The 26,665-nt window shown below is 48.9% G+C and overlaps 1 protein-coding gene across 5 annotated transcripts in view; it reads right to left on the bottom strand.

Moving 5' to 3' along the window:
* The window catches only part of TACC1 (transforming acidic coiled-coil containing protein 1), a 130,612-nt gene that overhangs the window by 54,996 nt on the left and 48,951 nt on the right, over positions 1–26,665 (bottom strand). Inside the window, exons 1-3 of one of the 5 annotated variants that reach the window (XM_082200287.1) lie at positions 23,055–23,295; positions 20,446–20,561; positions 1,360–2,503 (exon numbers count right to left, since the gene is read on the bottom strand). In XM_082200287.1, the coding sequence (XP_082056413.1) occupies positions 1,360–2,503; positions 20,446–20,561; positions 23,055–23,242 (1,448 nt within the window). In that variant the 5' untranslated portion in view covers positions 23,243–23,295. Of the gene's footprint in view, positions 1–1,359; positions 2,504–20,445; positions 20,562–22,150; positions 22,373–23,054; positions 23,296–26,665 lie in introns of those variants that run through there. The other 4 variants (XM_082200289.1, XM_082200288.1, XM_082200291.1 and 1 more) reach the window with 4 other exon arrangements.

The raw sequence follows: 26,665 nt of genomic DNA, 5'->3' as shown, positions 1-26,665 counted from the left end.
GCGTCCCAAGGGCTTGGAGGACTGCATTCATCCCCCAGGCCGGAGATTCCCACCCCTGCCCAAGCTGTTGTGGTTGCTGTTAATTCAATGTTTATACTGCCCTTTATCCAAAGATCTTAGGGCAGTTTACAACATTAAGAAGATAATTTATGCAGCATAATAATAAAAACATAATACATAGCATAAAAAAGAAACAGTCATAACAATAGTCCCCCTTCACCCCACATAGAACAGGCCACAGGTTATTTAATGGCCCAAGGTTTTGGTGGTAGCGTTTGGGAACGATGAGCTGTTTCTCTCGTGGCCCCTCTGCACCCCCACGTCTTGCTAGAATCCCTGAAAATACAGAGCTTGGTGACTACTGCCCTGGGACCACAGGACACCCTTGCATCCTCCATCCTTATGCTCCTAGAGCAGCTGAAAAACAAGACACTGCCCTCTCTCCAGCTGCAAATATTTATTCAGGCCAGGGAACCGGGCAGCCCATGAGCTTCTGGGACTTTTTCACAGCAAAACTCCATACCTGGAAGAGTTAAGAGTGAGAGAAAAACAGTCACCACACTGCTCCCTGCACCCCAGAGGGAAAAATGCAGAATCCCAGTAGAAACTGGGATTTCTACATTCTGCCAGGCTGCCTCAGTGGGAGGCTCATTGCACCAGGTGCCTCCTGCCCCTGAACTGGGCCAGCCATTCCTTATCAGAGCAACAGTCAAGAACTGGGGCGTGAGGCTGGTTTTTTCCTCTTCCCTCCCTGCCCATTTCCCCTTGTGTGTCTTTTTCATTTAATAGGCTGTGAGTCTGCAGGTGGGGACTGTCTTATTTCAATTGTATATAAGCCACTCCAGGAGCCTTTTTGGCTGAAAAGCGGGTGCAAATACTCTCAATAAATAAGTAGTAAATACCCCTGTGCCCCCCCCCCAGATATTGACAGACTCCACCAACCCCGTCTGTAGCGTTACATCCAATCTTAGTCATACTCAGTCACTGAAATGAATAGACAATATAAACTAGGTCCTTTAACTGCAATGGCTCTACTCTGAGTAGAAGTTACCTGGCCACAACCCACAGTAACAAAAAACATCTTGAGGGGCCAGATGCCTGGGTGGGTGGGTGGGTGGGTGGCCAGAGGGGAAGAAACGTCCCCAGCCCAGCACTGGGTCATTGCACTTTTATTTTTTGCTTCCTCCACCAAAATCAGGGGATTCTTGCAGGGTGAAGAAATTTCCTTGAGGTGCTAGATGAGGTGCACTGGTGGGTCCAGAACACGCTCGGCCCTGTCCAGAGCCTTGTAATCTATGGGGCTTCTGTGCTACCCTGCAGCAAAGTCAGATTCCCCCTCCCCCGCCTGTCCTCACTCACATTATCAGCCGGGACTTGGGCTTCTTTGGAGAGGCGAAACCGCTCTGCAGCTCTTCGCCCTCGCAGGCATCCAGGGTCTGCAGCTCCAATATCTCATTGAGACTGTTCTCTGCAGAGGGGCAGGAGTTGGCTCCTGGGCCAGCCAAGGTCTGGGTGGGCTTGAAAGGATCAGGCGCGTCAAGGTTGTAGGAATCTCTCGGAAGGACTGGCGAGCTCTGCAAGCCTGCACTCCCTGCAAGGGGGTTACAACTAGGACCATCCCAATGGACGGCATCCACCTGGTGGGAGACCTTGGGGAGGGGCACCTCGGGTGCATCTGCAGCAAGGGCTTTCTCTGCTCCCTCAGTGCCCACAGTGGGTCGGTTGGCACCAGCTCTTTGCTTCTTAGGAGACAGTTTGCTGGCTGGCTTCCTTCCGGCTTTCCTTGGCAAGGCTTTCTTCGACTCTGCACTTTCCACACCATCGGCAAAATCAAATTCAAGCTTCACAGCCCGGCTCTGTGACTCACCAGCAACTCCCAGTCCCAACACCTTGGGGTCACTGTGTGGAAGAGCAAAGCCTGGCTGGGATGCCGGGGGGGAGTTCTGGAGCTTGGAGCCCCCAATCACAAAGGGGTTGGTGTTCTCGTTGTACTCCTCTGGGTCAAAGCGGTAGGAGGCTTTGGGGATGGGGCAGCTCTCTGCGGCCGTTTCGGTCTCAGGGTTCTCTCCTCCCATCTTCTTCAGGAGGGCAGCTGGTCTTGCCCTGGGGAGTTTACTTTTGCTGATCACAAGTGTCTCACCAACTGCTTTGGCTTCCGAAATCCCTTCAATGGGTGCTACTCCACATCCCCAAGACGTCCCCTGTTGTTCTTCCTGAGTTGCTGCGGGCACAGCACTTGCTGAAGCTAGGTCTGGATCCGACCTCTCTGGGGCAGCGCTTTCTTCCACAATTTGCTGCTCCGTGGACGGCTCTGGCCTTGGTGCAGATGGAGTCATGGATGGACCTACACCAATCCCAATATTGCTTTCTGGCGTGAACACCTCATTGGCATGTGGGACTGCAGGCTTTGCTTTCCATTCATCCTCTGCTGCAGCTGAGCCTTTTAGGTGCACATTCTCCTCCAAAATGTCAGCCACAAATGGCATGTCATCTTCAAGTGATTCTAGGGAAAGAGAGTGAGGGGGCAAGAGAATAAAGAATATGGCTCATAAATAAAGATTTCTCCCCAGCAAACCCTGGTGGTGGACAGCATTCTTCTTCCTTCTTTTTACCCTCTTTCCTTTCAGAAATGAAAGTGTTTGCTCCTTGGGGCAGGGGACTATTATCTTGTTATTCCTCTACAGAAGTGCTGTGTACATGGATATCAGCACTATATAAAATGTTTTAAAACTGTAAATGACTGTATATTGGGTAGCTGGGGCCACCTACTCCCCCATTTCTCCCACCCTCTTTCTCTGTCCTTGCCTCCCACATACACTTAGGGCAAAATTCACAAGTTGCCCACCTGTAGGTTAAAGTATTGGGCGGGGGCGGGGGGAGAGACTAACCAGGGACATGATAAAGGGATTATGACATGACAAATGAAGCAATAGACCCTCAAACCCGGGGGGCACAGGGTCACCCAAAAGCCCAATGTTGTCCAATTCACTCCAAACCAGCATGGTGCCAGTTTGCGGTGATTCAGATGATGTTGGGGTTTTGGGTGACCCCCAGGTTTGACGTTCTATCGCTGTTTGTGGGGCGCTGCAAAGCGCAGGGTTTTCGCTGAAAAATGACTGCAAAACTTTGGCACCAATTTTGAAGGGATCCCAGATTTTGGAATTTATAGTTAATGAAGCCAACTTATTTTATGGCACAGCAAAAGGGAGCAGCCAGGTGGCTTCACGTGTTTGTTGAAAAAATGTTTGCACACCCACAAGCACTACTACCTCCAAAGCATCTTACAAAAATGATTTCAAAACAACAACCTCACCAAAGCTAGTTCTACATCAGAGTAGACCCACTGAAATTAATAGACATGGTGAACTTAGGTCCATTAATTTAAAAGAGTCAACGCTGAGGAGAAATCAGTTGGAGATGACTGTGAATATCAAACAATTATAACAACAGGGCACTCAGAGGCACAAAACTGAAGCAGCACAATCCATAGAATTCAACACGGCTTGAGAACTATTACCTATTTATACGGCCTTATCCATATACATGGCTCTTTTCAAAGGAATGAGAGGAAGGGTCCTCACCCCAAGCAGCTTAAAACCTAGAACTAGATCCCCCAACTAGTTCCCAAGATTGTCTGGGGAAGCCATGACTGCTAAAGTGGCAGCATAATGCTTTAAATGTGTGGAGAGGTTGTGGCCTGAGTTACATAGGGGTACGGGAACTTGGGGGTTGTGCCTGGCATTGGAAAGACATGAACGTGGCCCCAACCCATCCTCCCTGGTGTGGGGCAATGTGGGGGTAAGAAACTCTCTCCCACGGCCAGCTGCTGGAAGGGTCTCTAAAGATCATCTGACTACCTACAGGTATATTCTGTACTGTTCTGCAGGGAATCACATTGTACAAGGATTGTCCAATTCCAGTCAGGTTTAAAGAGAGAGAACGCAAAGAAGGGAGATGTGCAGGGTCTCAAAGCTGTGCATTAGTAGTTTGCACCTAGACACAGAGTGAGCAGGCACCCAGGTCCGCCTGGTGACAGCCTTCCTCCCTGTTTCTATTTACATTGTCATAATTATTTCCACATTTGACCCCATACATACAAATTAGCACATGCACATTTTATACAAATCTGTGCCCTCTCTGGTTCTCTTATTTTGACAATGCATAAAAGGCCACTCATATTTATCCACACCAAGAGTCAGTGCCTGTCTGACAAGACAGAATAATAATAATAATAATAATAATAATAATAATAATAATAATAATAAATTTTATTTATATCCCGCCCTCCCCAGCCAAAGCCGGGCTCAGGGCGGCTAACAACAAGAAGAAGAGTTTGGATTTGATATCCTGCCTTTCACTACCCTAAGGAGTCTCAAAGCAGCTAACATTCTCCTTTCCCTTCCTCCCCCACAACAAGCACTCTGTGAGGTGAGTGGGGCTGAGAGACTTCAGAGAAGTGTGACTGGCCCAAGGTCACCCAGCAGCTGCAGGTGGAGGAGCAGGGAAGCGAACCCAGTCCCCCAGATTACAAGTCTACCGCTCTTAACCACTACACCACACTGGCACAGGCACAGAGGTGTGTGCGCATGCACACACACACCGGCAGCCAATTATCCTTTGCTTCGTTTGCTTGCTGGATGCTGCCTTAATTTACTTTGCAAAAGCCTTTTCCTGAATTGGCTTCAGAAGCAACTTTTTTTTGAGGCTGTTTAGCAGAATGAATCGTCTGTCCTGAAGTGATCCTTATTCACTCATCAGGAACTGCATACACAATTCAAGAGTCTTGCAGCACCTTCAGGCAGCCTTCCCCATCCCGGTGCTCCCCAAATGTTTTGGACTACAAACTCAGATCAGTCTCAGCCAGCAAGAAGTTAATGGGAGTTATAGTCCAAAATAGCTGGGTGCCAGGTTGGGGAAAGAAAGGCTGTTCTTGACAGGATCTCCAAGGAGCCACCTTGTCCTTTGCCTCAGGCAACAAAAAGCCTTGGGCCAGCTCTGCACTACCTATTGCCTCCCCTGAAAGCCTGTTGTGGGATTTCCCCTTGAGGAAGGCATCCACGTGGCCACTGTGAGAACAGGATACTGGCCCAGATGGGTTTTCTGTGGTCTGGGCCAGCAGGGCTCTTGGCTGAGGGGGTTTCTAGCAAAGCACCGCCCGCCCTGCTCAGGACACGCCCAGAGCTGGGCAGGGAGCTGACTGCATAGCTTGAATTCCCCTGTGGAGCCACAGCCCCATCTGCCCTAAACCCAAAGAGTTTCTCTCCACAGAAAATTACAGGAGCGCCACGCAAAGAAGCCATTCCTGAAATGTTGAAGCATTTGGAGGATATTCAGAAAGACAAGAGAAACCTGCTATGTCAAACCAGCAGAACTGACAGGTTACTTAGTAAAATCCAGAGACTGTTTTTCTAATCCCAGCCCTCTTCCATAGCCCTGGAGATTTTGAAACAAAAAATCAGCAGTGTCCTCCTATATGCAGATACATAAAGGTACACAAGTCTAGGGATATGGGATAATGATGGGACTCAGCAGTTAATTCATGAGTCCAACATGACGTCCGCCAATGATCTTCATGCATCAATGAGCCACCAACATTCACTACACATATAACTTTTGTATCAGCCAATCACCCCAAATGAAATGTTGTTCAGAGTGCAATTCTATATCTAACTATATATCTACACACACACACAAACACTCAGAAGCAAGTCCCTTCTGAGTTCCACAGGGTGTAAGACTATTGAAATCAGCCTGCCACATTTAGCCGTCAGTCATCAAGGGCAGAGGAACAAAGTGATGTGTGAACCAGATGCATGGCAAAAACAGAGGATAAGAGTGAAATGAATCTCTCTTTTTCTCATAACACCGGAACTCACAACACCCAGGCCAACTGACAGCAGCAGATTCAGGACAGACAGAAGGAAGAAATGGCGATACATGCCTTGGTTGCACCCCATTTGGATCACTGTCAGGCGAGCTGTGTGGGGCTGCCTTCAGCAAGTTTTCAGAACCTTTGGGGAGTCCGAGATGTTGTGGCTAGATTGCTGACTGGAGCCTGTTGCAACCCCTTGTTACAACAGCTCCGCTGGCTGCTGGTCCCTTCCCAGATACAATTCCAAGTTCTGGTTCTGGCCTACAAAGCCCTAAATGACTTTGGTCCAGAAAGACTTTGGTATCAGAAGGACTTGATCTCCTTAGATGAGCTGGATTCGGCTTTGAGATCTTGTGGGGAGGCCTTTCTCCTGGTCACAGGAACGTTTTATGAGGACATCAGAGAGGGCCTTCTTGGTGGCTGCTCCCAGATCACAGAACTCCCTTCCATCCATGAGAAGGTGGACTGCCCTTCCCCTGCTTCTCTTTCATCAGCAGGCAAACACTATTTGATACCCTCCCCAGTCCTCATGCTGCCTTCCCAGAGCTGGGTAGGGATTTGAGAAGGAGGCACAAGGCTCTGGCAGGGTCCAACAGCCCTCCTACCTCCTTCCCAAAGCTGGGAAAGCACAAACTCATCTTTGCGAAGGAGGACTCTGTCAGAGCCCTCAAGCTTCCTTCCCAAAGCCCCTCACTTACTGGGCCTTGGGAAGGCAGCACAAGGACTGGGGAGGGTGCCAAATGTTGCCAAGGGCTACCCGAAAAGGCCTGGAGGGCCACACATTGGGTCACCCTGTTCCAGATGGACCACCAGGTTCTAAGAGCAGCAAAAGCAGCTGCTGCTCCCACAGATAAGCCATAGATAACCTGCATGTAGCTCGCAGACAACGGGTGGTCTATACACTCCTGTTTGGGAAGCCCTGGATGAGACCATGAGAGCTCTATGTGACCTTTGGGCTCAGGAGAAGCATGCCACTGAATATCAGCTGCTAGGGATTGTGAACAGGAGTCTGCTATTGTGCTCCTGTGCTGCTGGTGGGCTTCCCAGAGGCATCTTTGGGGCCACTTTGCAAAATGGGATGCCGGACTATAGGCACTCGGATCTAATCCCATAGGGCTGCTCTTTAGGTACCGACTTTTGTTTCCACCCTGTCCAAATCTTTGCTCCTTTATCTCTTGCTCCCTATTCCAGCTATCTAGGCCAGTGCTTCCTACATACCGGTAATGACTTATACCTTGAAATACTTGCTTTCTGAGCTTGGAACAACTAAGAACTATCCTTCTTTGGCGATCACATAGGTTTCCAGGCAGGAGTTGATTATGGTGAGGGTTTGCCAAGCGTGCCTTTCTTTTAGCACATTTCTCCCTTTCCTCCTGAGTTCAAGCATCTTCAAATCCCATGATACCTTTACTAAAGTCTGTTATCCAATTGGAGAGCTTGCAGGCCAGTATTTCCCAATTGTTGGTGGCACTGTGGTCTAAACCACTGAGCCTAGGGCTTGCCGATCGGAAGGTCGGCAGTTTGAATCCCTGTGATGGGGTAAGCTCCTGTTGCTCGGTCCCAGCTCCTGCCAACCTAGTGGTTTGAAAGCACGTCAAAGTGCAAGTAGATAAATAGGTACTGCTCCAGTGGGAAGGTAAACAAGCATTTTCGTTTCCCTGCGAATGTCCTAGTCCTCAAACACTCTGCCCTTCAGTCGGGAGAAAGCTGCACTCGCAGAGCTCAGGCAATGCTGGATTTTGGCCCTCATGGAAAGATAACTGCCCAGGTAGGAAAAGTGATTGACATTTTCTAAAGTTACACCATTAAGTTGTATTTGTGGCACTGCAGAGGGGCTATTTTGTGCTTGTTGGTGCAGCACTTTGGTTTTTTGGATGTTGAGCGGATAGGCCAAGCTTTCTGTAAGCTTCTGCGAAGACATTTAGGATGGTTTGGAGGTAATCCTCTGAGTGTGCGCACACTATGTTGTCATCATACTGAAGCTCTATGATGGAAGTTACAGTAGCCTTACTCTTTGCTTTCAGCCTGCTCAGATTAAAGAGATATATTAATATAATGAACTATCCAACTACAGAGCCATCCACTGGCTCTGAATGAAGCATTCCATGGCTCCAGGACTCATGCAGAGACAGAGCAGGTCAGCATCCCCTAAGGGCAGCAAATTGTGTTGCTTCAGGAGTGACTGAATAATCCAGGGAAGTGGTGGAATAACCCATCCCCTGCTTCCTCACTTGCCACACACAATTACAATTGCATAAGAAGAGGGGTGTGCAAGCCCCTCAGACCCCCCTGCACGTCTCCTTCCTGCAGCCTTCAGTACAGTGGTACCTTGGTTCTCAAACTTAATCTGTTCCGGAAGTCTGCTCCAAAACCAAAGCGTTCCAAAACCAAGGCATGCTTTGCAATAGAAAGTAATGCAAAATGAATTAATCTGTTCCAGACTTTTAAAAACGATGCCTAAAACAGCAATTCAACATGAATTTTACTATCTAATGAGACCATTGATCTATAAAATGAAAGCAATAAACCAGGCATGCCCAACTTCAAATAAACTGCGATCTACCCAGTATCAAAAACTGGCAGTGACGAGGAGTGATTTCGGGATGCGTGTGTGGAAGGAGGTGGCTAACTGGACACGAGAGGGGGGAGTTTAAGCAGTGGGGAAGGAAAGGGAGGCAAAAGTTCTCCCCCACCCCCCAAGCCACCCCTTCCTCTCCCTACCTAAAGCAGCTCTCTCCCACCCGAAGCCATCCCTTTCTCTCTCTCTCTCTCTCTCTTCCCCCAAGCCAGCCCTTTCTGTATTGTATTTTTAACGTTGTACAGTGGTACCTCGGGATGCGAACGGGATCCGTTCCAGAGCCCTGTTCGCATCCTGAAGCGAATGTAACAAGCGACGACCCGTCTGCACGTGCGCGGATCACGTTTGGCCGCTTCCGTGCATGCATGTGACGTCATTTTGAGTGTCTGTGCATGCATGAGTGGCGAAATGCAAAGCACATTCAACACGAGGTATGACTGTATTGTATTTTTAATATTTGATTGGGAGCCGCCCAGAGTGGCTGGGAAAACCCAGCCAGATGGGCGGGGTATGTATGTATGTATGTATGTATAAATAAATAATTTCTCTCTCCCCGCCAAGCCAGCCCTTTCTCTCTCCCCACTAAAACAGCACTCTCTCTCTCTCTCTCTCTGGGTCATTCCACGCCAAATTACCTGGTACCATGTGCTTTCATGACTCAGATTTTCTTCAAAAAAAAAAAATTATGTGTAGATACCTATGAGATAACCACAAATATTTTTGGTCCAAAATTGGGTGCAGAAGAATTTTATTAAAAATTTCAATTTTCACATGATTTAGGCTAATGCAATTTCTGTGTCAGTGAAGGAAAAAGCTCCCATTTCACTTATTTTTCGACCAATTGGGCTTTTGGTATCAAAATAAAGCTAATTGTGGTATCTTTCAAAATAAGGTATAAAAATGGTATTAAGTGCCACAGAAAAGGGTCATCAACCATTCAAAGTGAATTTTTGTCATTTTTGTAGGTTTGATAAGCCATAGCGCGCAAACCACAACTAACACATATATCATCCTTTTTTTGTTGAATGGGCTAACCATGTACTTGTTATGTTTTACAAATAAGCAGGGTGTTTTTTGTCATTATAAAATAAATTGATTTTGAAGTAAATTTTTTACAATTTTTTTTTTGGGGGGGTACAGGTTTTAAGGTCTCTTTGAGCCTGAAATAACTCACACATTCATGAGAATAGATAAAATTGTACCCTCTTATGTTACAATGTCATCTGATATATTTTAAAAATTAAGTTTTATTGATTATTTAATAAAAACAAAACATGTCTCAGAGCCCTTGTTCATTTTATTGTGTAAAACACTTCTGAAATGTTATGGTCAAAGCTATTTTGTTTTCCATACATGGAATATGGTCAAAGATGCTGTTTTGACCACTGTATGCAATATGACCTTTCTGAATGAGCAAAAAAAAAAGTATGTATTTATTTTTTACTTCAAAAATGTTGTGAGAGCATGGCCGAGTATTAAAATCAGGTGATTTGGTCCGGAATGACCCCTCCCCCAAAGCAGCTCTCCCACCCACCCCCCGCCAGCCCTTCTGGATCCCTTCCCCGCACCCAGCCCCCTTTCCTCAGCTTCTTCAGGGCTGGCACAAGCAGAACCCGTACTGCAGCAGCGGGGCTGCATCCTGCCACGCTGTCCTGCACCCTGTGAGAAGGCAGGCAGTGATGGGGCTGAGATGCTTGGCGTTGCTCTGGGGGCTAGAGCGGTCGCCACGGGCCACACTCGGAATGGAGGAGGGCAGAGGGAGCGGGAGCGGCAGGGGGGGGGTTGCTGCTGCAGCAGTAGTGGCGGGCAAAGGGACCTGGTGCTGGGAGGTGCGGCGACAACCCTTGCCCACTCGCTTGCAGTCCAGCCCAGCCTTCCCTCACTCAGTGCTGGCTCGGGACAAGGCACCTTTTCCCTCGCCCTGACAGGACACAGCGAGCGGGGCAGAGGGCAGCTGAAAGGGCGACGAGGGGAAGCTTTGAATTCTCAGGTGGTGCGAGCGGTGCAGGTGGAGGGGGGCTGTTCTTCCCTTGCCCTGATGGTTACTACTGTCGGTTACAACCACCGGCGCATGACACTCAAAAAAGAAGTGTGGCACTCAAAACAAAACATGTTCGGCTTCTGAAAAAGGTTCACAAACTTATTTCGAGTTTGCAGCATTTGGGTTCCAAGTTGTTCGACTACTAAGGCATTCGAGAACCAAGGCACCACTGTCTCTTGGGAGCTGAATGTAAGCAGCAAGAGGCCCACGGAATGACAGAAGGCTCCTGGCTCCTGGTGCTCAGTCCACTGCACTTCAAGGACTGCAGGCATGCTGACTGAGATCATAGAATCATAGAGTTGGAAGAGACCACAAGGGCCATCGAGTCCAACCCCCTGCCAAGCAGGAAACACCATCAGAGCACTCCTGACATATGGTTGTCAAGCCTCTGCTTAAAGACCTCCAAAAAAGGAGACTCCACCACACTCCTTGGCAGCAAATTCCACTGTCGAACAGCTCTTACTGTCAGGAAGTTCTTCCTAATGTTTAGGTGGAATCTTCTTTCTTGTAGTTTGGATCCATTGCTCCGTGTCTGCTTCTCTGGAGCAGCAGAAAACAACTTTTCTCCCTCCTCTATGTGACATCCTTTTATATATTTGAACATGGCTATCATATCACCCCTTATCGTCCACTTCTCCAGGCTAAACATGCCCAGCTCCCTTAGCCGTTCCTCATAAGGCATCGTTTCCAGGCCTTTGACCATTTTGGTTGCCCTCCTCTGGACACGTTCCAGTTTGTCAGTGTCCTTCTTGAATTGTGGTGCCCAGAACTGGACACAGTACTCCAGGTGAGGTCTGACCAGAGCAGAATACAGTGGCACTATTACTTCCCTTGATCTAGATGCTATACTCCTATTGATGCAGCCCAGAATTGCATTGGCTTTTTTAGCTGGCGCGTCACACTGTTGGCTCATGTCAAGTTTGTGGTCAACCAAGACTCCTAGATCCTTTTCACATGTACTGCTCTCAAGCCAGGTGTCCCCCATCTTGTATTTGTGCCTCTCATTTTTTCCCCCCAATTGCAATACTTTACATTTCTCCCTGTTAAAATTCATCTTGTTTGTTTTTGCCCAGTTCTCTAACTTGTCAAGGTCGTTTTGAAGTGTGATCCTGTTCTCTGGGGTGTTAGCCACCCCTCCCAGTTTGGTGTCCTCTGCAAATTTGATCAGGATGCCCTTGAGTCCATCATCCAAGTCGTTGATGAAGATGTTGAATAAGACCGGGCCCAAGACAGAACCCTGTGGCATCCCACTAGTCACTCTTCTCCAGGATGAAGAGGAACCATTGATGAGCACCCTTTGGGTTCGGTCAGTCAGCCAGTTACAAATCCACTGAGTGGTAGCATAGTCAAGACCGCATTTTACCAGCTTCTTTACAAGAATATCATGGGGCACCTTGTCAAATGCCTTGCTGAAATCAAGGTAGGCTACATCCACTGCGTTCCCTTCATCTACCAGGCTTGTAATTCTGTCAAAAAACGAGATCAGGTTAGTCTGACATGACTTATTTTTCAGAAATCCATGCTGACTATTGGTAATCACAGCATTCCTTTCTAGGTGCTCACAGACTGTTTGCTTAATGATCTGCTCCAGAATCTTCCCTGGTATTGATGTCAGACTGACTGGGCGGTAATTATTTGGGTCCTCTCTTTTCCCCTTTTTGAAAATAGGGACAACATTTGCCCTCCTCCAGTCTGCTGGGACTTCGCCTGTTCTCCAGGAATTCTCAAAGATGACTGCCAGTGGTTCTGAGATCACATCTGCCAGTTCTTTTAATACTCTTGGATGCAGTTCATCTGGCCCTGGAGACTTGAATACATCTAAACTAGCCAAGTATTCTTGTACTATCTCCTTAGTTATTCTGGGCTGTGTTTCCTTTGCTGAATCATTTGCTCCAAATTCTTCAGGTCGGGCATTGTTTTCTTTATCGGAGAAGACTGAGGCAAAGAAGGCATTGAGGAGTTCAGCCCTTTCTGTGTCCCCTGTTTGCATTTCACCATCTTCTCATCTGAGTGACCGCACTGTTTCTTTGTTCTTCCTTTTGCTACGAACATACCCATAAAAGCCTTTTATGTTGCTTTTAACCTCTCTAGCAAGCCTGAGTTCATTCTGTGCTTTAGCTTTTCTGACTTTGTGTCTACACATGCTGGCTATTTGTTTGAATTCCTCTTTGGTGGTTTCCCCCCTTTTCCATTTTTTGTACACATCCTTTTTTAATCTTAACTCAGTTAAAAGTTCTTTAGATAGCCACCCTGGTTTCTTTAAGCACCTTCCATGTTTCCGTCTCATTGGTATTGCCTGACGTTGTGCTTTTACTATCTCCCTCTTAACAAACTCCCAGCCATCATGAACTCCCTTTCCTTTTAGTATTACTGTCCATGGGATCTCACCCAGCACTTCCCTAAGTTTTATGAAGTCGGCTTTCTTAAAGTCAAGAAATTGAGTCCTAGTATGCTTGGCTGCTCCTTTCCGCTGTATAGTAAACTTCAGAAGAGCATGATCACTCGCGCCTAATGATCCTTCCACTTCTACCCCACTAACCAGGTCATCAACATTGGTTAGGACCAGATCTAAAATGGCTATTCCTCTTGTTGCTTCTCCCACTTTCTGGACAATGAAGTTGTCTGCAAGGCCAGTGAGGAATCTGTTTGACCTTAAGCTCTTGGCTGAGTTTGACATCCAACAAATATCTGGGTAATTGAAGTCCCCCATTACTACTATCTCCCTTCCTTTTGCATGCTTGGCCATCTGTTCCAGGAAGGCATCATCTATGTCCTCCGTTTGGCTTGGGGATCTATATAAACTCCCACAATGAGATCTCTGTTATTCTTCTCTCCCTTAATTTTGACCCAAATGCTCTCACTTTGGCTTTGAGGTTCTAAATCTTGGATCTCTTCACAGGTATACACATACCTGACATATAACGCCACTCCTCCTCCTTTCTTGTCTGGTCTGTTTCTCTGAAATAGATTGTATCCCCCCATTATTACATTCCAATCGTGGGACTTATCCCACCAGGTTTCAGTGATGCCTATTATGTCATATTTAGTTTGCTGTACCAAGAGCTCAAGCTCATCTTGTTTATTTCCCATGCTTTGCGCATTAGTGTACAGACATTGAAGTCCATTAATCATTCCCCCGTGTCTCTTATTTAAGAGGGGGGGGTTCCTCTCATTTGGTGGAATCTGTGGCTGGAGGGGAGAACAAGCAACTAGGACTCCTAAATGGGAAAACACCACCTCTGCATGCAGAATAATAATAATAAATAATAAATTTTATTTATACCCCCCCTCCCCAGCCGAAGCCGGGCTCAGGGCGGCTAACAACAATCAAATAATCAAACAGTAAAATAATTACACAATCTAAAAATATTTCATTATAAAAATTAATTAAATCAAATTGATGGCAACCAATTAAGCAAAATTCTGTGCAGGTTGCCAGAGGAGGGAGTCAGGCTGCGCTCTGACCAAAGGCCTGGCGGAACAACTCTGTCTTGCAGGCCCAGGCTCAACCCCAGCCTTGCCATAAAAAAGGAGCAGGTAATATGGATGAGGCAATGGAAGGGATCCCAAGGGGCATCTAGTCTCACCCCATGCAATGCAGGAATCTCAACACACAATCTTCTGTCCAATTTGAAACCAGACCAGACCCTGTTTAGATTTGCAAATGTGCTAGCAGTTTTGTTGCTGCACCATGCATCCTGGGTGGGTGACATGGGTGACCACAGCCAGAGATCCTGAGAGGCAGCTATGTTTGGAAATTAGTGATCTATGCACACACACACACACACACACACACACACACCATGCAGAGAAGGGAATCCTGCCATGTCTGCCTGCTAAACTCTCCCAACTGCATGGAGAAACAAAGACTTGCAATTATTCTGAATCAGCAGGTACAAAAAATTATATAGGTCACTTCTGAACATGGTGGTTTCAGAGAAAACACACAGTTGCCTTGCCAGCCTGAAAGTGGGCAGCTTTGGAGACCTGTGTGTGGGAAAGCTGTGCAGGGTTCCATTTATGGAGAATCTCAGCTTTCTTCTTTTAAAATGAAGTTTCTGGTCCTTATGGAATGACCCCAAACCAACCTGCTTGTGCTCATGTGTAGGGAATCACTGGCCCTCCAGACATTGCTCAGTTACAACTCCCACCATCCCTGACCATTGGTCCTGCTTACTGGGACTGATGGGAGTTGTAGTTCAGCACCAAAGGTCCCCCAGCTTAGCACGGGATCAGCCAAATTAAAGTGGCCGGGCAGAGGCATCAAAAGAGAAAAATGTGTGGCAGTGGGGTTGCCCCTCCACTAAGGAGTGTGGCTGCTTGTAGGCCTCACATACAACAGGTGCATAAGAGAAAACCCTTTAATCGCTGTGGAATGGCACCTCTGTTATTTAGCCACTGACACGTGTGTGTTAAATGAAACAGATGCCCTAGTTAGTACATTTTATTTGTATTTTTAGAGCTCCCTACCTCTTTGGCAGCAGGTCGCTTGCACGAATGGCACGTGCTACCTGCAGAAAACATGCTTCTCTTGGCCTTCTGGGAATCTAGCAAAGCCATTCAGGTCAAGAGAATTTCAATGGATGTATTAGTCAAGCTCCAGCAGAAATAGAGGCTGCAGCAATCAAAAGTACAGTACCCAAAACTATATGCAAGCCATGCATCTGTCCATTTGCAGAATACAGGGCTAAGGGAAAACATTTGGGCGTCCAAGGTAGCAAATCCTCCCCACTTCTGGCACCACCCATCCAAAATATCTTTTGCAAGCCCTGTTGAAAGAAATGTGTGTGTGTGTGTGTGTGTGTGTGAACTGTCAAAATCTGGAATAAAATGCTGAACATAATTTCCTTGGAATCTCAGCTTCCTTTCTCTTTATAAATAATAATGTCTTTTGCAGCTGCAGAGAAATTCTGAACTTGCATAGGTTGCTACATCTGTGTAAAACCAAAGACCGAATAAAACCTTTTGCAGGCGTTTTCAGGGCTCCTTCTATCCTGAGCACCTCTACAGATCCTCTGTCTGCCTTCCTCCCTCCGTCTCCCAGCAATACTGTGAATTATCCAAACCAGAGCCTTGCAATGGGGATCACTTGTGCAGGAGCACGCAAACTCCCTTCATTGACACAATTTGTTCCAAGCACAGACTTTGGGAGGAGGGTTGAGGATTTGCTGAGAAGGGCACCATTGTGTGATGTTTGGCCAGCCTCAAATACCATCGCTTTAATAGGTGGAGCCTGACTGGAGAATTCTGAAAGTCAGTCTACTGTCATCTCCAAACTGGCAGGCACAGTTTACCCAGCGAGCAGGTCTTGTGCAATGGAGTGGAGAGGAAGGAGGAAGTGCTGCACCCTTGAACAGCTAAATTCCTCCTTTCAGAGATGAGCTCTTGAACCTATTCACAGTGCCAAGGCTCAACCTGCTGTGATATAAGCAGTAAGAAGAAGTGCAGCTAAGGACAGGAAAAGATGGATCCATAGATCCCATGATTTGCCTATGAAGGTGAAATCAGGCCCCTACTTAGAGGTTTCTAAAAGTATGCATGGCTCGAAAACAGCAGAGACACATTTTCCTCCCTCTTGCATAACACTAGGACACAAGGGAGATTCAGGACAGGCAGAAGGAAGGCCTTCTTCACCCAGCACCCAGCTGAACTCTGGGACTCTCTGCTACAAGAGGCAGTGATGGCCTCCAGCTTGAAACAGCTTTGAGAAGCAGATGAGATGGAGGCTGCACGTTATGATGGCAGCATGCCAAAGCAGAAAGGTGGGTCTGTAGTTGCCAAGCCCTGCGGGTGGGTTTCCTGCAGGCACCTGACCGGCTGCTGTGGGAAATGGGATGCTGACAACCCAGCAGGACCCTCCTTTACTCTTATGCACACTCAATCAGGGAAGAGTCCAAATACTGATTCTTCTTTTTTAAAGGAAAGAAAAAAAGATTGTGGTTTCTGTGACTTGGTGCTGAGTCAACCTCAGCTGAGAGGGAGAAACAGTTTTCTCTCTTCCTCCCAAACAGCCATTAAATCAGATCTGGCTCCAGAGAGTTTTGGGGGCGGGGAGAGAAAGGGAGGGAGGGAGACTGAGCGCCATCACTGGCCAAGACCTCCTTAACTAGCCCAGACCTTTCCTTATATGCTCAAAGACAAAAGCAGGCTTCAGTCCAAACAACAACTCTCAGGCAGTCTATATGGTACCTACTCCTACAATGCCTAAACAAGGTCAAAAAGTCTCGCAATTCCCTCCCAAATAACAACAACAACTCCACACCTCCCACCTCCCGTGATGGGGGCCAGAGGCTTCTTCACAGCCCCCAAAGGAGGCACTGCAGTTGGACCTCATCACTTTCTTCTTCCTGGCATTTCAATCCTGCTTTTCCTCCAATGAGCTCAAGAAGGTATGTGCATAGTTCTTCCCCCTCCTCATGACAACCCTGTGGGGGGGGGGGTTAGGTTGACTGGTCCAAGGCCACCCAGTGAGCTGAGGGGAGATTTAAACCCCCCTCTCCCAGGTTGCAGCAAAACACTTCAACCACCAACCACCAAGAATGTGTGGAGTTTTTTCCTCTCACAACAGCAGGCCTTGGCAGTTGGCTCAGGTGGGGTTTAAAAAGTACTTGTTCCAATAACATGCAATTAACTTATTATAATGTGTGAACATTTGCATCCTGACTTACCACATATCATGCCCAAGATGGCTAAACAACAACAGATACAAAAATAAAGCATTTAAGATAATAATACATATTTCTCTTCCAAAGAATGTAGGGATGGTCATTAGCTGAGATGGATGTGCCCCATCCTTCCTGGCCCAGCACAGCCAGCTGTCAACCAAGCAGAGCTGAAAGACAGGCTTCCCAGGAGCAGGACTTTGGATATCAGCCACTCTGTCAACTCAACAAAATTCAGTGTCCGCTGCACACGACCCAGTAGCAGCCCTAGACAAGCCACATTTTATCAGTCCCAATACAATGCAGGTGCGATAATACTGGCCCATTTTGCAACATTAAGTACAGTATTAAGATAATGCACCGGGGGGTGGGGGTGAATGCTTTAGGTGAAGTGCTGGATAAAAGCAAAGTATTGCTATCAGGCTGCAGCCTTGAGAACTAGTAACTTTCTTCTGCTTTTGAAAGAAGTTTTGAAGTTCCCAGGAACGCAAACTCTGCCAGAAATAGCAGGTTGCACCTAGAATTCTGCAGGCACAGAATAAGGCAAAGACTAATGGCCACACTGGCTATCTTTTACCACCAAGGTCTGAAGCAAAATGGCTCTGAATGCTGAGAAGCTTATGTTGAGAATCATAAATTGCTGCTAGACTCAGATCTTGCATATGGGCTTCCCACAGGCATCTGGTTCCCCCACCCCAGCCCACCTTGAGAACAGGATGTTGGACTAGGTGAACTCTTCCAAATATAGCCCTTTTAAAAAGCACAGGATTTGCAAGCTGCAATACATCAAAATACCCACTGGCTAAATATCCCTGCAGGCAGAGTAAACCAGGTCACCTACATTTCTTTGGGCACTAACCAAGAATTTCCAGATGGGGACAGTGGGATGCCCTGAAATGTCCTTCTCCACACCACCCCATTGCCCATCAGTAGAAACTGCAGCAAATGGCCTCTTTCCTCCCTCCCTTGGCAGAGATGCATATGCCATGAAACCAGGCAGCTTCTCTACCAGGCTGCCTCTCTCAATACATTTGCTGGAAGGATGTCAGAAGACCAAAGCACCCTCAACGGCCACAAGAAGCCTTTTCAAAAGGGGTGGAATTAAACAATCAGAACCTTGCAGGCAGGAAGTGTCACTTCCTCAGGGGGGGGGGGGAAGGATTGTGGTGTTGCAGAGAGCAGTGGGGAGTCCAGGAGGAAGAAGAGAAATGTCAGTGAGGCATGAGAGAACAATGGAAAGATACTAGACACTCACAACAATAATGGGAGTGCAACTGCCACAACCAAGGGGAAGTCCCTGGCCATTTTGTGAGACACAAAAATCTCTTTTTAATGTTAGCAGCATCACCAATAAGGATTAAAGCTGCCCCAGAGCTAAGGTAAAGAGCTATCATGTTCCAGACTGCTATAGCATCCATATTCAGGATGCACCTGGAACATGCAGAAGGTGCAGCACGGCTAGACTATTTGGGGGAAGGCTACATTGAGAGGGGGCAACTGCATTCTGCTTCAGCGTATCTGATCTCAGTACCAATGCCACAGGTTTTGGGGTTGGGCTTCTTGGGCAAGAAACCCCCAGTGCCGCTGCCCACTGTCACCAGTTGCTGCTGCTGCTGCTCTTTCTCATCACCTTCTTGCTTGTTGTGGGAAGAGCTAGCAAGTAAACAATGGCAGACACTCCACCTCCTCAGCTTGCCACCATATGTTTGTTTGCCCACTCCCTCTGGGTCTGGGTCAAAGAGAGAGGCAGGTGAACAAGCCACTTGCAGTGAGAAGCGGGAGCAGGTCCACGAGGCTCCCATCAGGGGCACCCCTGCTGGGGTGTGGGCTCCTGGCAGGTGCCCAACCATACCTGCTCTCGACACCAACCCACACTGAGTGGACACACGAAACCAAACCATGGCTGAGCAGAGCAGCAGCACAACCAGAGAGGAGCAGAGCAGCCACAATCTCCTCTCCAGCAGATGATGGTTTGGCTTCATGTTACATACAAATGGAGCCAAAGCATTAATGTTCAAAATCAGGTGAGAGAAACAACACTATTTTACACTGGGGGGAGGTGAGGCTGAAAATCTGTGGCAGCACTGTGGCTCAAAACCAGATCTAAGCCCAAACATTTGTCCATTAAGATGCACTGGCTAATAGAATTGTGTTTTAGATTGTGACCAAGAATAAACACATACAACAAAATACTTTAGTGTGTTTCTGCAGATACAGTATCTCTGCAGCTCTCAGAACAAGGCTACACAGATCTGAATGAAAATAGCTACTGAATGAACTGTTACAAATTCTAACTCACAATAGCAAAAAAGTGTTTCTTCTACTTTCCAGCATGGGCAGATCAAAGCAGATGCAATGATTTTTTGCCTTCTAGAGCTCAGCTGCCAGGCCTCTCTGCCTGAGCTTCCCACCTCATGATCACAGGGTTTAGCCCACCGAGCCCAAAACTGGTCCCAATATACTATGGGGAGGGTGAAGCAAAGAGCTGCCTTTCCAAGAGCTGCACCTTGAACATGCTAGGAGCCTTTGCACTATTCCAGGCCAAGGCTCTGGAACTGCATGCTGCTGAGGAACTCCCGGAGGGGAAGAGTTTTAGTTGGTTGCAGCAAAAAGAAAATAGAAAAAACAACAACAATGAAAGGTGCCTCCAAGAATGCTTACTATTTTCAGGTGGGATTCACATAACAGCAAATTCAGGTTGTGAAACAGAAGCTGATTAAGAGATCTTGTGCAACAAACCCACTTCCCCAACAGATCAGAAAAGTGACAGAAGAACACATTAGGAAGTGCAAGATAGCACTTGCTTGGACACAAACCTTCCCGCAAGCAAATCAGAATGAAGGCCCAATAAGCAGGTCATCTTGAAGCGTCCGAAGATGCTCATTCTAGCAGAAGCCTGGGAAAGGCCATTGCTCAGTGGCGGAGCATCTCACCCGTAGAAGCTATCATAGCAGGTTGCCTTAAGAGACTTCAGGGAGACCCCTGAGAAATGACACCCTTCCCTCAGACGGCAGACAACCCAGAGGGACTGGGGGGTGGTGGCCATCACCTATTTATAGAAACTGACAGGCACAAACCAAGATGCTGCTGCACAATTGTTGTCTGCTAGACATGGCTGCAGCCAAGCACCCTGTTTTCCAAAGCAGCCAAACAGAGATGATCTGCAACCTTGGTCTTCACAGAGGGGTCTGCAAGACCATCAAGTCTGCCTGCACAAGAGGCATCTGTGCATCAAATGGCATCTTCTAACTCCATTAGAAAGGTGTGAAAAGGAACCTCCATGCCTCTTTACCTTGGGGCTCAGTCTCAGGCTCCAACAGGTGCAGGGATGGCTCCTCCAGCTCCTTCCCCAGCAAGTGGACTGGGGTCTCTGCCTCCGGAGTCCCAAAATGGCCTTCTGAATCTGAACTGCAGAGGGAAGAGAAGGACAAATTAGCCACTCCTCCCAGCCCAGCTCTGAACATCTTCTCAAGTAGGGTTTCAACAAACCTTCCCGGCCATTGTCAGGCACTCAGAATTTCTCTTACTGAGACTTCTGATGAATCAGACAAAATAACGTCTGTGTCATGGCCAAACAATGCACAATGTCATTATGAGTTTTGCAGTTAACAGACACATGTTCTTAAAAGGCAAACAGCCAGTAGGGTTTGCACAGGGAGAAAACTCACCAAAGGTGCCCTTGGGGGATCCACTCACTCACATGGTGGTATTGGGGGACTTCAATATCCAAGCCAAGGTGGCCAAAATGAGCTGGCTCAGGACTTCATGACATCCCTGACAGCCATGGGGCTGTCTCAGCACATGCATGCTCCAACACACATAGCAGAGCATCCCCACTATGGCAGAGGTTGGGAAGCTTTTTCAGTCCAAAGGCCACATTTCCTTCTGAGTAACCTTGTGAGGGCCACATGCCAGTGGCCAGCAGGGCCAGAGGCAAAAGTGGGAGGAGCAATTAATGCAAACTTTGTACAGGCAAAAGGAGTCCCTGGTCAAGCCAGTGAGGGGTGCTTCCTGAGGAGAGGCCAAGGACCAGGTGGAGAAGACTGGAGGGTCAAATTTAGCCCCTGGGATCAAGGTTCCCCAACCCTTCCCATGGTTTGCTGCCTATGTCTAGTACTTGAAGCATAACTGTCTCTGCATATGGAGGTTCAGGGAGGAATTCAATATTGCAGAGTGTTGATCAGGGCAAATATTTCTGCTGGCCTCTCTTCCACCCGTGCATGCTTCTGGGGTTCTCTGGACTCCCCAGAGCCAATTTTAGGGAGTGCAGGGGATGCAGGTGGGGTGAAGACCCCTTGAGCAAGCAGAAGTCCTTGCTCAGGCCTCCGCTGATGGGACCCTTTGTCCATAACACAGAGCTAATAGCGGTTGAAGCAGACCACCTGCGGCCCTCCAGATGTTCTTTGACTCCACCTCCCATCAGCTTCAGTCAGCATAGCCAAATACGTTGGGAGTTGCGGCCCAACAACGTCTGGAGAACCCCAAGTTCTCCATCCCTGCCCTGGTTGCTCATCAGTTTCACTGGGCAGTGATTCTGAGCAGGAGGGTTCAGAGAGCCAGCAAGTCCCACTGCTGCATCAGCCACTCTTCTCTAGGCTGCCTCAGAGGGCCAGATTCAGCCCTAGGGCTGCCACTTGCTAACCCGTAACAGAAAACAGGACAGGAAACTGTAGTTCTGCAAATGCTTGGGGGTCACTCTGCAGGGAGTTGCAACTAGGCATGACTCCCTGCAGAGTGACCCCAGCAAATTGGGAGAGGGCTGCATTTCACAGTATTAATTCATCATACATCAAGAAGTAAAGCAAAACCCAAGACCCAGTTTTTGTGCCAGGGCTCAGGTATGGAAATTGTGAAACCGTGATAAAGAATTTGGCCTTAAATTCTTCAAAGTGCCTCTGCTCTCCAGAGCAAGCACTAGCAACCCCAAGAGAAATCTGGGATAGAGAGGGAGGTGGTTCACACCCAGCCTATGGAATGTCACTCAGGCAGACTCCCACCTTGCCTCATTGCCGGGTGAATTGAGGCAGCTGCTTCATCTGCTTATAGGTAGGACGTTGGCTGAGCCTCACTTTGTAAGGCTGTCCTCCCACAACCAGTTTTCTACAGCAGCATACAGCCAAGGGAGTGCCTCTGAGCATGTGTTAGAAGCATCTGGTATTAGAAGTAAGAACATTTACCTCCAAGAGATGAAGTGAGGTCCAGGGAGAGTTAAGCCCTGCAGTTACTTCCCGGAAATTAATGCTGCCAAAAAAGTTTGACCTAGAAACCCCGACCTCTCTGAAATCTCCCTGAGAAGCAGCACCAAATGCGGAGAGCATTCCTCTTATCACAGAGTAGCCACAGAGCGCAGGCCTGAGAACCGGCTGCAAGAGGAGAAGGGGGCTCACCTATGGAGCCCCGAATACAACCGCTACGATATGTAAACACATTTTGCCTTTACTCAGAGACACATCTCCAAGGGGGATTTCTCTTCCAGGCACAGTAAAGATAGTCAAAAAGTGGTGGAAGGACTAAGACCCAGCTTCTTGGAACACTTCATTCAGGAAACAAAATAGGCATCTAGCACGTTTTTAGCTGCGCATACGCTGTGGATGGATGTGTCTAAAACAGAGGTTTGCTCTTCACGGATGCCCGATGCGGGCTAATTCACACACGCACCCAGCATGTCAGAGGATGCCCTGCACATGAAGATGGGCCTTCCCACCGAGGCCGTTCCGACGTGCATTTGCCGATCCCCGCGGCCGGTCTGGCCCCCGGCGCCACGGAGAAGCCCGGCCTGGGCAGAGCGGCCCGGGGACCCACGAGGCGCCCCTCGAGCGCGCAGCCCGCCCGCCCGCCGAGCTGCGCCCGGCGCGTCTCGTGTGAAACGGCCCCGTCGAACCCCGAGGGCGCCCGCCTTGCCTGAGACTCAGCGACTTGGTGTCCGCCTGCGCGTCCTCGTCGTCGTCCTCGGGCTGCCCCTGCCCGTCCGCCCCGGCGAGGCCGTCCTGCTCGGGCCCCGCCGGGCCGCCGCCGCCGCGCACGGCCGACCACGTCCACTTGGCCCACTGCACGGGCGACAGCAGCTGCCACGACGAGCTGAACGCCATGGGGACGAGGCTGCCTTCAAAATGGAGGGGCGGCCCAGAGGCGCCGGCAGGAAGGCGCGGATCCGGCGCCGACGGGCTCCGGCGTGAGCGCGGCTTTCCGCTTCTGCGCGCCGCCTCCGCCCGGCTCGCCGCCTCCCTCCCTCGCTCGCCCGCCCGCTCGCCCGCTCGCCGCCGCCGCCGCCGCCGGGAAGGGGATCGGGCCCAAGGGCCGCGCCAGAGGAGCCTCCGCGGACCGGCCGCGCTCGCTCAGCCCATTGCCGCGCCCGCCGGGGGCGTCCCAGCGCGGACTCGCCGCCGCGCGGGAGGAGCGCGCCCAATTCGGAGCAGAAGCCGTCCGAGCGCCGCCCCGGCGAGCTCGCCCCGCCTGCACGCGCACGGCCGCTTCACACGTTACGCTCGGCCATCCAGCGGGCCCGGGGAGGAAGAGGGGCAGGTGCCCCAAACACGCCACGTCTGGCGGGGCTGCGGAGGCGCATTCACGAGGGAGCAGCACGGGCTGCGGGGAGACGAAAGGAGTCGCCGTCAGCCGCAGCGGCGCCGCGGGAGAAGAGAGGCAGGGCTGGGGACAAGGGGCGAGCCTTGGCAGACGACCGCAGCTCCCGGAGCACGGACGAATATCCTAAATCCAGGGCTGCCTGGAGACAGTCAGTCAGGCCCGGCATCCGCACCACTGGCAGGAAGCAGAGAGAAGAAACGCCCGGGTGCATCTGCAGCAGCGCAACTGGAAGCCTGCATCTGCAGCAAAGCATGTCTCTCCTGCTGCACAGACTCTGCAGCCACAGCAGGCGCTGCAACTTCCCAACAGCTTGACTTAGAATCATAGAGTTGGAAGAGACCACAAGGGCCATCGAGTCCAACCCCCTGCCAAGCAGGAAACACCATCAGAGCACTCCTGACATATGGTTGTCAAGCCTCTGCTTAAAGACCTCCAAAGTAGGAGACTCCACCACACTCCTTGGCAGCAAATTCCACTGTCGAACAGCTCTTACTGTCAGGAAGTTCTTCCGAATGTTTAGGTGGAATCTTCTTTCTTGTAGTTTGGATCCATTGCTCCGTGTCCGCTTCTCTGGAGCAGCATAAAACAACCTTTCTCCCTCCTCTATGTGACATCCTTTTATATATTTGAACATGGCTATCATATCACCCCTTAACCTCCTCTTCTCCAGGCTAAACATGCCCAGCTCCCTTAGCCGTTCCTCATAAGGCATCGTTTCCAGGCCTTTGACCATTTTGGTTGCCCTCCTCTGGACACATTCCAGTTTGTCAGTGTCCTTCTTGAATTGTGGTGCCCAGAACTGGACACAGTACTCCAGGTGAGGTCTGACCAGAGCAGAATACAGTGGCACTATTACTTCCCTTGATCTAGATGCTATACTCCTATTGATGCAGCCCAGAATTGCATTGGCTTTTTTAGCTGCCGCGTCACACTGTTGGCTCATGTCAAGTTTGTGGTCAACCAAGACTCCTAGATCCTTTTCATATGTACTGCTCTCAAGCCAGGTGTCACCCATCTTGTATTTGTGCCTCTCATTTTTCCCCCCCAAGTGCAATACTTTGCATTTCTCCCTGTTAAAATTCATCTTGTTTGTTTTTGCCCAGTTCTCTAATTTGTCAAGGTCATTTTGAAGTGTGATCCTGTCCTCTGGGGTGTTAGCCACCCCTCCCAGTTTGGTGTCATCTGCAAATTTGATCAGGATGCCCTTGAGTCCATCATCCAAGTCGTTGATAAAGATGTTGAATAAGACCGGGCCTTGACTTGACCTCCCTTGTCTCCAATGGAGACAGACAGATGCCAACCAACCAGCCTTGCAGGATCAGACCAAAGGCCTTTCCAGACCAGCACTCTGTCCAACCAGATGCCCCTGGGAACAGTGCCAGATTACCAAATAGGCAGAGTAGGCACCAGCCTCTGGGCCCCATGTGACAACCCCTGAAAATAATATTGATTTAATCTTGGGGGGAAATTACATTCAAGCTTTCTTAGTTCAATGTTATCCCACTAGGGCGGGGCGGGGAGGGGCAAGATTTCAACTGTCTTGGGGCCTCCACTGCCTGGGAACTCTGCAAGCAGGACGTCAGCACAACTTGGTTGCCATTCCCAGTAACTTGGTCCACAGAGGTGTTCTGAGTCCTGCAGTCCAGGTAGTGCATAATGTCCTGGCTCTGGCAACTGATTTGATACAAATGCTGTCATCCTCTCGCCTGCGATGTGACATCTGAAGCCACAACCTCACCATCTCAGGGCTAAGCAACTACAAAGGAAAGTGTCAGCAGAAATGGTTCCATTGCTCTGGCACACTGCTTGACTTTAGGGAAATGCATAACTGGAACAGCTCTTTTGGAGGGGCAAAACAGCACCACGGATTGCTCCGCTGAGCACAACACCTGCGCACAAAACCAGGCTCTCAAAACATGTCACCAAACAATCTCTTTCCTCAGCCCCCACATGCAACCTGCTAACATTCTGATTGTAGGATAATCTTACAAAGAAAGACTACCATGTTGGGAAGTGGGTGGATAAGGAAGAGGAGGAAAGCAAACTGGGGTCATCCAGTGAAGAATAGATATTGGGAGATTCTGGGTGGAGAAAAGGAAGTGCTTCTTCACACAAGTATCTAGTGAAACAAGGAGTGAGGAACCTCTAGCCCGCATGCTGGATGTGGCTTAGCATGTGCTCCAGTTCGACCCAGAGCTGTTTTCCCAGAGCCATACCTGTGTGACATCAGATGTAGGGAACTCAATTGCACAGCTAATCCCTGCAGAAAGCAGGCTTGAAGTCACTGCACCCACCTGTCACATTTGGCCTGCACTTGGTAGAGGAGAGCTGGACAGGTCTGGTTCCCCACCCAAATTAAAGTATGGAATTTGTTGCCATAAAATATGGGATTACGCACCCATAATTATAATTATGTATTTAGAAGGGGATTAGATAAATTTGTGGAAGATATGGCTATCAATAGCTACCAGCCATGAGGGCTACATATTATCTGCAATATCAGCAACCTTAAGCCCCTGAATATGGGTTGTTGATGGATCAGCAGCAGGGAAGCCTATTGCCCTTGGGCCCAGGCCTGTAAGCTCCCCAGAGGTAACTGGCTGGATGCAGCAGGACTCTTACATTCTTAGCCAATTCTGCTTGATCTAGATAAGACAGCCTTCACTTATATTTTCCTTCATCATATGCCTGAGTTATTTACATTCTTGACATTTTACCTCTCCCCCACACTCAGGCAATGCCCTTCCTTATTTGGCTTGTGTGTGTGTGCACGTGTGTGTGTGCACGCACGAACGCGCACACACAGGCATGTTTTCTTGCTTTGCAAGTGTTCATCACTGATGGTGAAATTAAGCAGTAAGTATTGCCATTTCTTTTTGAATTATGGTGCTGGAGGAGACTCTTGAAAGCCCCATGGACTGCAAGAA

This window comes from Podarcis vaucheri, assembly GCF_965113315.1.
Source record: "Podarcis vaucheri genome assembly, chromosome: 15".
NCBI lineage: Eukaryota > Metazoa > Chordata > Lepidosauria > Squamata > Lacertidae > Podarcis > Podarcis vaucheri.
Note: the sequence above shows the minus strand (reverse complement) of the source record. Positions and strands in the feature narration are given on the sequence as shown.